Source organism: Ursus americanus, chromosome 17 (assembly GCF_024610735.1).
Source record: "Ursus americanus isolate L20-20 chromosome 17, mUrsAme1.1.p, whole genome shotgun sequence".
Lineage (NCBI taxonomy): Eukaryota > Metazoa > Chordata > Mammalia > Carnivora > Ursidae > Ursus > Ursus americanus.
The window spans coordinates 7515445-7531578 of NC_142143.1; the positions used below are offsets into that span (position 1 = coordinate 7515445).

The 16134-nt window shown below is 54.4% G+C and overlaps 1 protein-coding gene across 1 annotated transcript; it reads left to right on the forward strand.

Annotated features, from left to right (window-relative positions):
• Window positions 1–7017: 7017 nt before the first annotated feature.
• CHADL (chondroadherin like) lies at window positions 7018–14698 on the forward strand. Its single transcript, XM_087869095.1, has 8 exons — window positions 7018–7038; window positions 7368–7442; window positions 7533–7645; window positions 8948–9125; window positions 9848–11542; window positions 12067–12233; window positions 12949–13147; window positions 14612–14698. The coding sequence occupies exons 1-8, from the start codon at window positions 7018–7020 to the stop codon at window positions 14696–14698; spliced, it is 2535 nt and encodes an 844-aa protein (XP_087725221.1).
• Window positions 14699–16134: the final 1436 nt, after the last annotated feature.

Here is a 16134-nt window from a genome sequence, read left to right on the forward strand (position 1 = left end):
GACTGAGAAATCTTTCACCTTATTAAGTGGGCAGTTCTTGGGGCTTGGTACCTGGAGTCCCACCTCAGTCTGTACGGGCTCGTCCGTCTGCAGAAGAGCCCCTGCGCCAACCTTGTATCGTCCCACGGGGCAGCCTCTCCTGCCTAGGCCCAGATGTGTCTGGATGTGCCAGCTCCCCTTCAGTAGCAGTTCGTGCCCAGGAGCGGGCAGCGACTCCTGGGGGTCAGGGAGGGTGGAAGGATCTCCTTCTCTGGGCACTGAGGGTCCTGAGTTGGGCCTGTGTCATGTCTCCAGCTTTATTACCCTTTCCTTAGCCTTTGGGCTGCAATTCCGCTAGCCCCTACATTGCTCCATTTATGGACCTGGCTAAGATGGACACTGTCTGGATTTTGCCACGAGCCCCACTGGCTGCACAGTCAGGAACCCCCCTGGGTCTGGCTAGCAAGGTCACTTCACAGGGTTGAGCTTGGCTGGGAAGCCACCACGGGGTATCTGGCCGTAGGGCCCGGAGTGGAGGTACCTCCGTCAGGGTCCTTCCTTCCCTTTGCCACATGTGGTGTGAAGACAGCTAAGCAGACCCTCCTTACTGCCTACCTTACACAGCAGGCACACTTGGGGAGACCGTGTCTCCCATAGAACTGAAGAGGTCCCTCCAAGCTTTCTTGGGGGCAGTGTTTCCTTATTGGCTGTGGACCACTCAGCCAACAGGCACCGTCTGTCTTGGCCAGGTGGTGGCAGAGATGCCCATGCCTTGCCCTCTAACCCCCACCCTTTCACCAGGCCCTGTTTTGAGCTCTGGGCCACAGGCACAGCTTTTGAGGGGCTCCCAGTCTGGTGCAGGAGACTAACAGTCATGGCCCAGTGTAAGGGACAGTGGGCAGTGAGGTCAGGGAAGTACAAAGTGGTGCAGGAGGGGGGGGCGCCTGGGTGGCTCAGTTAAGCATCCAACTCTTGATTTCGGCTCAGGTCATGATATCAGGGTCGTGAGATCGAGCCCATCATTGGACTCTGCACTCAGCTGGGAGTCCGCTTGAGATTCCCTCTCCCTCTTCCTCTGCCCCTCCCCCTCCCTGTTCCTGTGCACGTGCTCTTTCTCAAATAGATCTTAAAATAGAAGGGATGCAAGAGCTGAGTCTGGAGATTCAAGTAGAACTTCTCACAGGTTATAATTTAACAGATGGAGAAATAGGTTCAGGGCTGAGTTAGGGGCCTGCTCAAGGTTCTCTAGCCCGGCTCTTTCTTCCAGGCTGCCTGGTGCTGGCCCCTGTCGCCTCCTAGGTTATGAAGGCAGAAGCTTCAGTTCATACTGAGAAGTACACCACGGGATCTTATTTAACCTTGCAACAGGCCAGCACTGCCTGGCTCCTTGGACCCGCACACTGAGAAGGGTCCTGTTGGTCTCGGGTGTACGCCCTGTCCCCTACTCAGTCCTTCAGACCGGCTCAGAGTTCAAGACTCCTGACCAGCTGCAGGTGCAGGGAAGGGCCTGAGGCTCAGTCTCTAACTCAGCTGCTTACTGAGAGAGCTGTGTAGCCTTTGGAACTTGCCCTGACTCCAAACGCTCCCAAGAACGACAGTCAACCCTGAGATTACAGAGGCTTCGGGTCCATGAGTGCCATGACTTGGGGTCTGCAAGATCAGAGATGCCTTGGCCTAGACGGCATGTAGCCCCCAACTCCGAAAGGCCTGCTCAGCACCAGGCTGTTCTCACTAAAGGGAGTCCAACCATGGGCTTAGGGCTAAACCAGCAATAATTTCATTCTGAAGCTCAGATGAGAAAACCCCAGGATGCATGGCCAAGCGTGCTCCCAAGCAGCACTTCCTGATCACAAGAACCTAGAAGCAACTCAGGCCAGTATCAGGAAAGGAGATCAAATGTAAAGCTATACAGCGTAACATCGCACAACCATGAAAACGCATCAACTCTGGCTACGTGCATACCGTGGATGAATCAGGAAGGATGTTGAGTGAAGAAAATCTCAGTACCATACCCTGGGTTCAAAAGCAACTGTGTTTAGGCATATGCATGTATGTGGGAAACCCAGCGTTCGAGATAGGAGTTAGTCTGGGGAAGGCCGGGGACAGAATGGAGTGGAAGGACAATCACACCACAGCCGTCCACCAAACGTTCAAAGTGATCCAGATCCATCCAAGAGCCATATTTTTTTAAATAGAGGAGGTAAAGTACAAGAGCATTTTTCGATGTCGCCAAAAGCACAAGGCATAAGGAAATTTGCCTGTCAAGATAAAAAGTGAAAAACAATGACCAAAAACCCCCCAAGAATTTGCAAGGTGATAGAATACAAGAAGACTGCAACATAACGTTGGTTGCATGAGGATTAGTGTTGAAAATAGTACATCCAGTTGAAAGTTGGGCAAAGGATATGAACAGGCAGTTCACAGAGGATGCAACCTGAGAAGAAAAAATATGTTCCCCTTTACTGGAAATCAAGGAAATGTAAAATAAAACCACAGAGATGCCATTGGACCAGACTGACAGATGTCATTGAGAGGTGACCCCAGGAAAGAGCTGAATCTCTTACATTCCGCCTGTTGCTGGAGGGATATCAGACTAATAAAACCACTTTAGAGGGCGATCCGGCAGGTACTCAGGTGAAGATCGTGTTGCCTGTGACCCCAAATTCCATTTCTAAGGATCTGCTTTAGAGAAACCGATGTACACATGCACCGGGTGACAAGTTACAAGGGCGGTTTCATAAAAGATTCCAGAAAACTAATAACCTACATGTCCATCGGGGGGAAAATGGTTAATTACAGCGTGTACAGCATGCACTGAGATAATATGCCGCAGTTACGGGGTGCCTGGTTGACTCAGTTGAAAGAGCATGTGACTCTTTTTTTTTTTTTTTTAAAGATATTATTTATTTGACAGAGACAGCCAGTGAGAGAGGGAACACAGGCAGGGGGAGTGGGAGAGGAAGAAGCAGGCTCCTAACGGAGAAGCCCGATGTGGGGCTCGATCCCGGAAAGCCGGGATCACGCCCTGAGCCGAAGGCAGACGCTTAACAACTGCGCCACCCAGGCGCCCCAAAAAGAGCATGTGACTCTTGATCTCAGGGTTGTGAGTTCGACCCCTACGGTGGGTGTAGAGATTACTTAAATAAAAACCTGTAAAAAAATTTTTTTGAAGATCTTATTCATTTATTAAGCACGAGCAAGGGAGAGGGAGAAGCAGACTCCCCGCGGAGCAGGGAGCCCGATGTGGCTCGATCCCAGGACCCTGAGATCATGACCTGAGTCGAAGGCAGACGCTTAACCAACTGAGCCACCCAGGCGCCCCTAAAAAAATTTTTTTAATGCAGCAGTTAAAGAGAATACAGGAGATGCAGGAACTGTCTGCATTCATGTGAATAAACCTTGAAAATGTTGAGTGAAAAAAAAACCAAGTTTGCAGAACAGTATGTACTGTTGATAGCTTAAAGGTTTTAATGCCATATATTATAGTGAAGTTATACTACCTCAGGAAAGTGGTTGCCTCTGGGGGGAGAGAGAGAAGAGAATGAGACAAGGTGGAGAAAAGGGGTCTTCTGACTGCCTGCACTCCCACTTCCAGTGTATGTGCACCCAAAAGAAAGGAAAGCGGGGACCCCAGCAGATGCCTGCATGCCCGTGTGCACAGCAGCATTACAATAGCAAGAGGTGGAAGCAGTCTAGAGTCCATTAACAGGCAAGCAGGTTAAAATGTGGTCAATATACACACGTACTGGGTGCGCAGTCGGTTGAGCGTCCACCTCTTGGTTTCAGCTCAGATCTGATCTCAGGGTCATGAGATCGAGCCCCGTATTGGGCTCCATGCTCAGCAGCGAGTCTGCTTGAGTTTCTCTCTCCCTCTTCCTCTGCCCCCACCCCCTGCTCACTCTCTCTCACCAAAATAAATATATCTTTAAAAATACACACACACACACACACAGTGGAGTACTGTTCATTCATAAGAAGGGCTGAACTTCGGACACGTGCTACAACATGGATGACCCTTGAAGCAGTGTGCTCGTTGCAAGAAGCCAGACACAACAAGTAATGTGACTGCACTGGTAAGAGGCAGCTCGAAGAGAGGTTGCTAGGGGCTGGGTGAAGACACAGTTACTGTCTCTTGGGTGTAGAATTTTTCTGTTTGGGATGACGAGAAGGTTCTGGAAATGGGTTGTAATGGTTTGCACAGCATTGTGAATGCATTTAATGCCACTAAATTGTACAGCTACAGGGTTAAAATTGTAAATTTCATGTAATGTACATTTTATGTAAAATGTAAAAGACCAAACTACTGATCTTTTAGGAGTTCGTGTAGGTGAATACCTTAAAGACCTTGGGAGTATAAAAAGATTAATATATAAATCTGCATTTAACCTCCTTGGTTTGCCATTGTAGGGTATTCACACAATGGATACTGTGTAGCAATGAGAACAGAATTTTGTTTATCAAAAGGCATCATAGGGGGTCTGGGTGGCACTGTTAGTTAAGGATCCACCTCTTGGTGTCTGCTCAGGTCATCTCAGGGTCCTGAGATAGAGCCCTGCATCGGGCTTCGTGCTCAGTGTGGAGTCTGCTTGACATTCTCTCTCCCTCTGCCACTGCCCTTCCTGCTCATACTCTCATACATGCTCACTCTCTCTCTAAAATAAATAACTCTTGGGGGCGCCTGGGTGGCACAGCGGTTGGCGTCTGCCTTCGGCTCAGGGCGTGATCCCGGCGTGATGGGATCAAGCCCCACATCAGGCTCCTCCGCTGGAAGCCTGCTTCTTCCTCTCCCACTCCCCCTGCTTGTGTTCCCTCTCTCGCTGGCTGTCTCTCTGTCACATAAATAAATAAAATCTTAAAAAAAAAATAAAATAAAATAAATAACTCTTAAAAAAAAAAAGGCATCATAGGGGCACCTGGCTGGCTCAGTCGGTAGAGCTTGCCACTCTTTATCTTGGAGTCATGAGTTCAAGCCCCACATTGGGTGTAGAGATAACTTTAAATACTTAAAAAATAAAATATTGGGGGCACCTGGGTGACTCAGTTGGTTAAGCATCTGCTTACGTCTCAGGTCATGGTCTCGGGGTCCTGGTATCAAGCCCCGAGTTGGGCTTCCTGCTCAGTGGGGAGTCTGCATCTTCTCCCTCTGCCCCTCCCCCACTTGTAATCTCTCTCTCTCTCTCAAAATCTTCTAAAAAAATAGTATATATTGCAATTATTTTCTCTCTGTGACTTGCCTTTTTACTCCCTTATTGATGTTTTTTTTTCTTAGTTTTTGTTTTTAAGTAATTGCTACACCCAGTGTGGGACCTGAACTCGTGACCCTGAGATCAAGAGTCACATGCTTCACTGACTGAGCCAGCCAGGTGCCCCTGCAGTATATATTTTTAAATAATTTGGAATATATAGAGTCTCTACAAGTTAATAAGACAACTCATTAGAAGAATGAACAAAAAGTTTTGAATGGGGACTTCAGGAAAAGCATATAAAAAGCTGCTTACTCTGTTAGTCTTCAGAGAAACGCACATTAGAATCGTGTGGTGCTCCCGTACCTCAGTAGGACGGCAAAAGCGCAAGACCGACGATACCAAGCATTGGTGAGGCTGGAGCAAAGGAGCTCCGACACTGCTGGGGAAAGTGTAAATTCCTACAAACACTCCGAAAAGCTGTTTGGCAATATCCACGGAAGCTGAAAATAAGCATACTCTATGGCCATAGGTCTATCCCAACAGAGATGGGTTGGGCTATGTTCTCCAAAAGACGTGCAAATGGAGCACCTGGGTGGCTCAGTCAGTGAAGCGTCTGCCTTCGGCTCAGGTCATGATCTCAGGATCCTGGGATCAAGCCCCACATTGGGCTCCCTGCTTCTCCCTCTGCCCCCTCCCCTTGCTTGTGCACGGTCACTCTCTTTTGCTCTCTCTAAAATAAAATCTTTGAAAAAACAAACGTAACGTCGCCAGCAACCCTTTTCGTGATAGCCCCACCCTGGAAACAACTGAAATGTCCGTCAAGAGTGGAATGGATTCATTGCACCATGTGGTACCAAGAAGGTGGAGGTGAGAACGGTCCACCCAAGCAGGGAGGAATATTTTAGCATCAGTGTTGTTTAGAATCACCAGCGTGTGATGACAATAAAGAGCAAGCCAACTGGGTCCCATTGCATTTAAGTTCCCTCCCGACCGCACACCCCCTTATTGCCTGCATCAGGCAGGCAGATGGCTCTCCCGCTTCCCCCCATGCCACCGTTGTGGAATATTTATGGAATGGAGTGCTGAAATGCTGTATAAAAATTAAACAATTTTTAAAAATATGCATCACAGATGAAGTTCACAAACACAATGTTGAATGGAAAAAAACAGGAGTACACACATTGCCATGTCACTGACATGAAACTGGCGGAGTGAAATAAAGCACAAGCACAAGCCTGTGGTATGGCACTATTTCTGGTTTAAAAAAAAGAAAAAATCCAAGCAAACTGAATAACGACAGATATAAATCCACCAGAAACATGGATCTGAACAATCACAGGATGTATAAAAGTTTGCTATGGTTTACATGAACTGTTGCATTAAAAATTTTTGTTTTGTTTCAGTGGGCTCCACGCCCAGCCCACTGCAGGGCTTGAATTCATGACCCTGAAATCAAGACCTGAGCTGCATCAGAGGTTCAACCGAGCCACCCAGGCGCCCCTGTTGCATTTTTTCTAAATGTACATGTGCCCAGGAAGATAAGTATTTGGATGTTGTTTTGCAATATTATTTGTAATAAGATGGAGGCCAAAAAAAAAAAAAAGTTGGAGGCAACCAAAATCTCCAAGATTAACGGATAAGTAGAGTTGCCACCTGTATACAATGGAATATTACACAGCAGTTAAAATGAACATGACTAAGAAGAATCAACCAGGATCACTCGATAATTTCATGTTGAGTGAAAAAAAATTGTAGAATATCGTGTGTAGAGTGTTAGAGAATGTATGTCAATGTGTAATAATCAGGACACAGTGAACCATTCTTGGGCACCTGCTATGTTCCAGGTGCCGACATGGACCCCCACAGCAACACTGTGAGCTAGTTCCTAATACTGCTTTTTCAGAGTAGGAAATGGAGGCTCAGGGACAGGCAGTCCCACCCGACATCCCACAGCTGGGAGGGAGCCCAGGTCTGGGACCTACAAGTTGGCCCCGAGACCCCCCTGCCTGCCAGCAGGCCCGGGACCCAGCTCTCCAGGCTGGGCTCTCAGGCCTGGCCCACGATCCTGAGCCCTGAACTGGCGCCAGGCAGGAGGCCCTGTAACTCCAGCCGCCTCTCCCGCCCCCGCCTGCCCCTCCTTCACCTCAGCCTCCGTCTGGGCTGCCCACAATGCCTCCCATTCAGCCCCGTCCCTGCTGCCAGGCCTGCGGGCCCAACAGGGGGGCTCCCGCGGCATCCAGGCTGGACTGGCAGCGCGAGGCGAGGCGGCATGGAGGGGTGAGTCTTTGGGCCTTGGGGAGTACCGGGGGGTCTAGAGAAGCGGAGGGGCTGCAGGCAAGCCCCTGGCCCTCTCTGGGCCTCTGACAGGTTGGGGGACAGGGGCTCTGGGATCTGTTGGGGGAGAGATACTCCAAGGGTGTCTCCGAAGTGGTTTCTGAGGAAGGTGGTAAAGGGGAGGGCGGCTGCTTCAGCAAGCCTCCGTGAGCGCGTCCCTTGGGACTTGTCTGAGAGCTCAGCAGGCCTCTGAACCTGGACACTTGTCCCTAAGGGCTCTGTCCCCACGGGTCCCCCTTCCCCGGTCCACCCTGAGCCTCAGGAGGATGCCAGCAGCCCCGGCCTTCAAGAGGACTGGGACCTAAAGGAGACTGAACAGTTGACGGCGACGAGCAGTGAGGAGGCTGAGGGTGGGGGCACAGCCCAGGGACCAGCAAGGGCTGCCCGGAGGCCGCGATGAGGGCTGAGAACAGCAGGAAGAGCCGGGGGACTTAGGTGTCACAGGCGGCAAGAAGGAAGCTCTGTCGTGTGTGCTTAAGATTGGAGAGCCAAGGGTGACCCTGGAGAATTTGAGCACGTTCCAGGTGGGATCAGGAGTCAGGACTTTCCACCAACGGCAGGGGAAGATGCTGGAGGGTTTTAAGTTGGCGGTGTCGGAAGCCCGTCTGTATTTTGGAAAGTTCCCTAAGGTTGTTGGTGGTGAGCAGTGTGGGGGAGTCAGGAAAACCCCGGTGGCAGCAGTCACCCCTAAGAGGCAACAGGCAGTGGTTGTTGTTGTGAGGTGAAGGGGTCCCACTGGCTGATGGATGGATAAGTTGGGGGAAGATGGACAGGGAAGGGGATGGAGCTGCCCAAAGCGCAGCCCAAGGCCATCCCCCAGCTCTCCCATCCCAGTCCGGGCTGGTGGGGTGGCATCAGAAGGACAAAAGGGGAATAAACAGAGGCCTAAGCCTCCTGCTTACCTGCCAATGTGACTCTGACCAGCCAGTAAGGCTCCTTGAGCCTCTCGGACCCCATAATACCTGGTCCCCCAAACCTTGCCTTACACACTCGGGCCCGGCCTGGGCACCCCTCTGGCTGCAGGCCATCTTCTCACAGTGGGTGCCATTATGCTCCCTGCCACCGTGTCTGTCTGGGGACTGGTTGCTTCTCTCTCTGCCACCCTCACACTGGGAGGTCCAGGCCTCCCCCTGGACCCAGGAGCCTCACCACAGCCCGGGCACACCCTTGGAGCCTTCATGTCATCCTTGGCATTCAGCAAGGCCTCACTGAGCTGCTGGGCAGGCAGTCAAAGAGACTTGCCAGGTTGCCTTTCTGAGCCTCAGTTTCCCCCAGTGTTAAAGCTCACAATAGAACCTTTGCTGCATGGGACTCAGGGCAATGACGCCTTCCCTGGGGCCAAAGGAGGAAGACACCTGAGGGGCTCTGTAAACAGGAGCTGGGCTCAGTGAGTGCACAGCGTGGGACACTTGCCCCTGTGAACAACTGACCCTTCCTCCCTCTCCCAGGCCCCAGAGCGTCTCATTGGTGCTGCTGCTTCCTCTGCTGCTACCACTGGGACCAGCTTGGCATACAGCTGCCCAGCGCTGCCCACAGACATGTGTTTGCGACAATCCCAGGCGGCATGTTGCCTGTCGGCACCAGAACCTCACTGAGGTGCCAAACGCCGTCCCTGAGGTCAGCAGGGTGAGGGGGGCAGGGAGGACAGCAGGAAGAGCCTGGGTTGGCACAGGTGGATCTGCCACTGCCTGGTTGGGAGACCTTGGCACGTCACTTTTCCTCTCCAAGCCTCAGTCTTCACATCTGTAAAATGGGAATAACAACCCCCACTAGGGAGACATCTACTTAAAATTCTATGTGATTGGAACAAGTGGATGACCTATAAGATAAATATGGAATTGGGACACCTGGGTGGCTCAGTTGGTTAAGGGTCTGCCTTCAGCTGAGGTCATGATCCCAAGGTCCTGGAATTGATTCCCGCATCGGGCTCCCTGCTCAGCACAGAGCCTGCTTCTTCCTCTGCCCCTCCCCCTGCTTGTGCACATGCTTGTGCGCCCTCTCTCTCTGATAAATAAACAAAAAATCTTTTAAAAAAAAGATAAATATTGAATTAATTATAAACCCTGTGGGAGAGAACTACAACAGGGGATATAGTAGAGTAAGATAAGGTCTCTCCTCTGTGGCATCAAGAGCTGGGGGGGAAGAGAGAAGGTAAATGTGCAGCGACAGTTCAATGTGAAAAGTGTCCAGGTGGCTAGGGAGGAAGACTTCCTGGAGGAGGTGTCGGGGAGCAGGATGAAGAGAATGAGGAAAAGGTGAGGGGGAGAAGAGTGTCCAGGTGAGGAAACAGCACGTGCAAAGGCTGTAGTCCTCCGCTACTCAGCCTCCCCCTACCTCTCCCCGCTCAGCTGACTCAGCGGCTGGACCTCCAAGGCAACATGCTGAAGGTGATCCCCCCAGCTGCCTTCCAGGATCTGCCTTATCTGACACATCTGGACCTGCGGCACTGCCAGGTGGAGCTGGTGGCCGAGGGCGCCTTCCGTGGCCTGGGCCGCCTGCTCCTCCTCAACCTGGCCTCCAACCGCCTGAGCTCGCTGCCGCAGGAGGCCCTGGACGGGCTGGGCTCGCTGCGGCGGCTGGAGCTGGAGGGGAACATGCTGGAGGAGCTGCGGCCGGGGACGTTCGGGGCGCTGGGTGCGCTGGCCACCGTGAACCTGGCCCACAACGCCCTCGTCTACCTGCCAGCCATGGCCTTCCAGGGGCTGACGCGCACGCGCCGCCTGCAGCTGTCCCACAATGCGCTCAGCGTGCTGGCCCCTGAGGCCCTGGCCGGCCTGCCCGCCCTGCGCCGGCTCAGCCTGCACCACAACGAGCTGCAGGCCCTGCCGGGGCCGGCCCTGTCCCAGGCCGGCGGCCTGGCTCGCCTCGAGCTGGGCCACAACCCCTTCACCTACGTGGGCGAGGAGGATGGGCTGGCGCTGCCTGGCCTTCGGGAGCTGATGCTGGACCACGGCGCCCTGCAGGCCCTGGACCCCAGGGCCTTCGCCCACTGCCCACGCCTGCACACGCTGGACCTCCGTGGGAACCAGCTGGCCGCCCTGCCGCCGCTGCAGGGCCCCGGGCAGCTGCGCCGCCTGCGGCTGCAGGGGAACCCTCTGTGGTGTGGCTGTCAGGCCCGGCCATTGCTCGAGTGGCTGGCGCGTGCGCGCGTGCGCGCGGACGGCACGTGCCGGGGGCCGCGGCGCCTCGGAGGGGAGGCCCTGGACGCCCTGAGGCCCGCAGACCTGCGCTGCCCTGGGGACAGGGCGGAGGAGGAGGAAGAGCGGCGGGCCGCCGCGCGGCCCCGCGCCCCCACCGGCGCCCCCCAGGAGGCTGACGGGGCAGCCCAGCCCTGCCCGCGCGCCTGCGTGTGTGCCCCCGAGTCCCGGCACAGCGGCTGCGAGAGCCGGGGCCTGCGGGCCGTGCCCCGCGGCTTCCCCAACGACACCCAGCTCCTGGACCTGAGGCGGAACCACTTCCCCTCGGTACCCGGTGCGGCCTTCCCGGGCCTGGGCCGGCTGGTGTCGCTGCACCTGCAGCACTGCGGCATCACGGAGCTGGAGGCTGGCGCCCTGGCGGGGCTGAGTAGCCTGATCTACCTCTACCTCTCGGACAACCAGCTCTCCGGCCTCAGCGCCGCTGCCTTGGAGGGGGCCCCCCGCCTGGGCTACCTGTACCTGGAGCGCAACCGCTTCCTGCAAGTGCCCGGGGCCGCCCTGCGCGCCCTGCCCAGCCTCTTTTCCCTGCACCTGCAGAACAACGCGGTGGACCGCCTGGAACCTGGGGACCTGACAGGCCTGCGAACCTTGCGCTGGCTCTACCTGAGCGGCAACCGCATCACCCAGGTGTCCCCTGGAGCAATAGGCCCAGCTCCGGAGCTGGAGAAGCTGCACCTGGACAGGAACCAGCTGCAAGGGGTGCCCACTGGGGCCTTAGAGGGGCTGCCTGCCCTCTTGGAGCTGCAGCTCTCGGGGAACCCGCTCAAAACCCTGCCAGATGGGGCCTTCCGGCCCGTGGGCCGCTCCCTGCAGCACCTCTTCCTTAACAGCAGTGGCCTGGAGCAGGTGGGCACCGCAGCTTAGGGGTGGGGGAGGCAGCAGGAGGCCCCTTGCAGCATGCACTCACTCAACAAACACTGCTGCCCCCACAGTCAGGCCTGAGGCTGGGCTTGGTGGCCCTGGGATAAGCCAGAGACTATGCCTGCCCCCAGGGAGCTCAGGTGTGGTGACAGACCAGGTGGATTCCAGTGCCACACAGCGCGGCCAGCCAGGGAGGGTACTGCCAGAGCATGGAAGAAGGAGGAAGTGGGTCCATGGGGTTCTTGTGCACGTTGAGGGTGGGGCCGGAGCCACCAAGGGGATTTGCCATTATGCGGGCATGTTCAGGCATAGCAGAAAGAACCATGAACTGGGAGTCCAGGTGAAGGTGCTTTGGGATCAGACCAAGCAGGGTTTCCATCCCTGCACTGCGCTTTCTGCCTGGGCCATCTTGGGCTCTCTACTTCCCTTCTGCATGGGGCTAGCGCCCAGGCCTAGGGATGAGACGGGCCTGGCAGGAGCTCACACCAAAGCTTGGCATCTTCTTGCAGATTTCTCCCAGGGCCTTTTCTGGCCTGGGGCCCTGGCTCCAGAGCCTGCACCTGCAGAAGAACCAGCTGCGGGCCATGCCTGCCTTGCCCCATCTCAGCCAGCTGGAGCTCATTGACCTCAGCGGCAATCCCCTCCACTGTGACTGCCAGCTGCTCCCACTGCACAGGTGGGAGCCTTCACCAGCACTCTCAGCTGGGGACCCACCAGCTGTCAGTCAAGCCCCACCCTCTCCCCAGGGCACCACGCTGTGCCAGCTGAGCATCTTTGGAGGGGAGGGTCCTGCCAGAACCGGCTACTGTGCCTGAGGGAGCCAAAGTACATGGGCTTGGGGTGGACTTCTCTGGGCCTGGATTCCCTCACCCGTAACATGGGAATGCGATTGTCCCAGCCTGGTGGGTGGGACCTAATAAATATTTGTGGGCTCTTCATTAATTTCATAAGAAAATAACAACAACCCTAGACTCCGGCAGAGCTGGGCTCCAGTCCTGCTCTGTGACTGACTAACTTTGGGCCCCATGACTTCTCTGTGCCATTCCCTCATCTGTAAAGGGGATGGAAGGAACTGTATCCACCTCACGGGGGTTCTTCGTGAGGATGACACGGTCAGCTCGCATATATAGGTTGATTTGAACAGTGTCTGGAGCACCATAAGCTCCCTGCAACTATTTATTACTATTACTACCCCCTTTATACAGAAAAAAGATCTGAGGATTGAAGTGACTCACTCAGAGTCCCCTAACTGGTGAGGGGCTGCGCCAGGATTCCCTCCAGAGTCTGCCCTCACCCACCAGGCTCCCCTGCCCTCCAGTTCCCGAGGACCTCCTTGCTCCCCTCAGGAAGGCTCAGCACAGTGGGTTCCCTGAACTCTCTCCTCTCCTCAGATGGCTCATGGGGCTGAACCTGCGTGTGGGGGCCACCTGTGCCACCCCTCCCAGTGCCCGTGGCCAGAGGGTGAAGGCTGCAACTGCTGTCTTTGAAACCTGCCCGGGCTGGGCTGCCAGGAAGGCCAAGCGGATGTCTGCCCCCAGGCCCAGTGCCAGGAGAACCCCCATGAAGGGACGACGGTGGACAGCAGACAAGGTTGGCCTGGGGGCAGGTTTCAGGGAGGCCTCGGTGGGTGGGTCAGGTTCCAAAGAGCCCAAGGTATCAGGGATCTGACTTCTCTTGGTCCTAATTCACGTAGTTCCAGATCTGGACAATGACTATTGCTTCCATTCGTAATATCTGTCCCTGTTCTTCGCTTCCTCCACCTCTGGCTGGGCCCAGGTGGGTTTGTGAGGAAATGACTACACCTCTCATCCTGTGGGACAGTGGCCTTTCCGAGAAGCCACAGAATACCTGGACCCAACGTGTTCCTAAAAGCCATGCTGCCGTTACTGTATTTGCTGGATCATTGTTGATTCCACCCCTTCCTGGCCTCAAGGGCCTGGCTCGGCCCTGGGACGGAAGGAGCAGAGGCGCAGGTGCTGTTGCCGCTGCCTCCCGCTGCTCGTCAGCCACACGCTGGCCCCTGCTCTGTGTTGTTCCGTCACCCGCCTGACATTTATGTTCGCGTACTTGAGCCCTCGGTTGTAGCAAAATTGTGCAGCACACAGTGAAGGGTGAGCAGGATATGGGGGCCCTTGCATGTGGGAACCCCTGCTGTGTGGCGAGGGCACAGGGAGGGTCTTTAGGAGAAAGGTCAGTCCTGAGAAGGAAAATGAGAACAGAAGGGGGGTCCTGGTAAGACAGAGGGCTCAGCCTGCCTCTGGACTGGCGTTCGCAGGACTTGGAGGCCTGGGGACCATGAGATGGTGTATTAGCTCTCAGGGGCTGCTGTAAAAGCGTACCACAAATGGGAAGGCTTTGGACGACAGATATTTTTGTCTCACTGTTCTCAGAAGTCGGAGATCAAGGTGTTCACAGGGCTGTGCTCCCTCTGGAGCTGTAGGGGAGATCCTTCTGAGCCCCTTCCAGCTTCCGGTGGCCTCGAATGGTCCTTGGCTTGTGGTCGCACAACTGTAATCTCTGCCTGACTTCACTGGCATCTCCCCATCCCTTCACATCTTCCTGCTGGATTGGAGTCCAAATTCCCCTTCTAGAAGGTTATGAGTCATATTGGATTAGGCCCCACACTAATGACCTTGTTCTAACTTGATTACCTCTGTGAAGACCCTATTTGCAAGTAAGGCTTCATTCTGAGGTATATCTTCTTTGGGGGGAACACAGTTCTCTTCATAAGTGTTGTCAGGTAGGCTGGGAGGAAGGAACCCTTAGAAAGACCCCAAGCTGAGGGTGATCAGTTGTGCCTTAGAGGTCAGATCTGGAACTAGCATTCATGACAACGGCGTTAATCTCTGCAGACTGTGGCGCCGACTTCCTGCCAGGTGGCCTGTTGAAGAGCGTCAGTCAGTGCCCTCCCCCTGCAGCAGCCCTGGGGAGCTCCTGCGGATGCTGGACTTGGCGTGGCCGCAGCAGGTCTGATGGCTCCAGCCGCAGGTCTGGGCTTTTGTTAAAAGGGAAGACCCTGCATCCTGACTCCCGCCCGTGTAATGGTGGTTGCAGCAGGAACTGGTACATCTGAGACCATTCCACCCAGCCACCCTTTCGGACATGGAGATCTTCCACCAAATGTTAGCCCTGGAGCTATAGGTCTTACATTCTTGTTGAAAGTGGCAGTTTAGTTTCCTCCCAGGAATACAAAGGAATTGAAAGATAGGGGCCCTGGGAGGCCTGGCTGGCTCAGCTGGTAGAGCGTGTGACTTTTTTTGAGCATGAGACTATTGAGCTCAACTCCCATGTTGGGCATGGAGCCTTAATACTTAAAAAAGAAAAAAAAAAAAAAAAGGAAAAAGAGAAAGAGAAGGACCCTGACCTTGAGGATCAGACAGGGCCCTGAGCCCTGTTCTGGGCGGGCTCACCTTGCTCACGGCCACAGCTGGACCATGCATGCATCACGCTTTTGAGGCCCAACCTCTAGCATGCTGTCTGGCATGTGGAAAATGCTACAGAAAGGACACTGAATGAATGAATGAATGAATGAGAGTACTTACTGGTGGTAATATGGCAGACCACCCTGGGTTTAATCTCCCTGCTGTCATTTAACAGCTGTGAATTTAAGCAAACAAGTTACGCAACTCTGATAAGCCTTTTTCTCCCCCATAATATGAAGTCAAGGTGTACCTCAGGGTTCCTGTGAAGATGGACTGTGTAAACGTGTGTTTACCCTCATACTCGGCGGATGAGGCTGTTACAGATGGCAGTTGCCTCGCTTCCCCCGCCCCTGGAGCAGAGTGTCTAGACTGGGGAACAGTAAAAGAATGGTGTGTGCATTTGCACTTGGTCTAATCTACACTGGGGAGCCACTGCAGGTCATGGAGCAGGAGGCACGGGGAGTAGAAACAGTTCTTCAGGTCTCACAGACAGCAGCCCCCCCCTCCCGCTGCTGGACTCCAAGGTCTCCGGTTCTCCCCAAGGGCAAGTGAGGTACAGAGTTGGTCCTGTGCCTGGAGTGAAAACCTCTCAGAAGCCCACATTCCATCTGTGATGAATCAAGTGGATCTTTCGGCCCCAGCAGCACGAGTCACGTATTTTCAGGTCACACTCATGGGGGGGGGGGGTTAGTACCAGGCTCCTGCAGCAGACAAGGTGCAGTCTCGGCCTCTGGGGAGCTCAGGGTCTTGCAGGAGAGGAACAGCAGAAACGTAAAGAAGAGTAACCCAGCGTGTGGTTGCTATGGAGATGGGGTGCTTAAATGAGGACATTTATTCTTTGTGCTCATGTGTGAACCCAGCTTTCATAATTGATCCCATGAGGTGACAGATGAGAATACACTCCTCTCTAAGAGACAGAAACCGGACAAACGACTTCAGGAAGTCTGGGGCGGCCAGTCGAGGGCTGGAATGACAGCTGGCCTGCCCGCCGACCCCGCCGTCCTTAGCACAGCACATGCAGGAATCACTTCATTAAGAAGGAACTGAAGGTACAGTGCCGTTCAAGTCCAGTTTTCCCAGAAGCTCCACAGTCAGAGCTGGACCCCCGAACCGCAAGGCGTGCAGGGAGGAGGCACCAGCTTCAGCTGGGAGCAG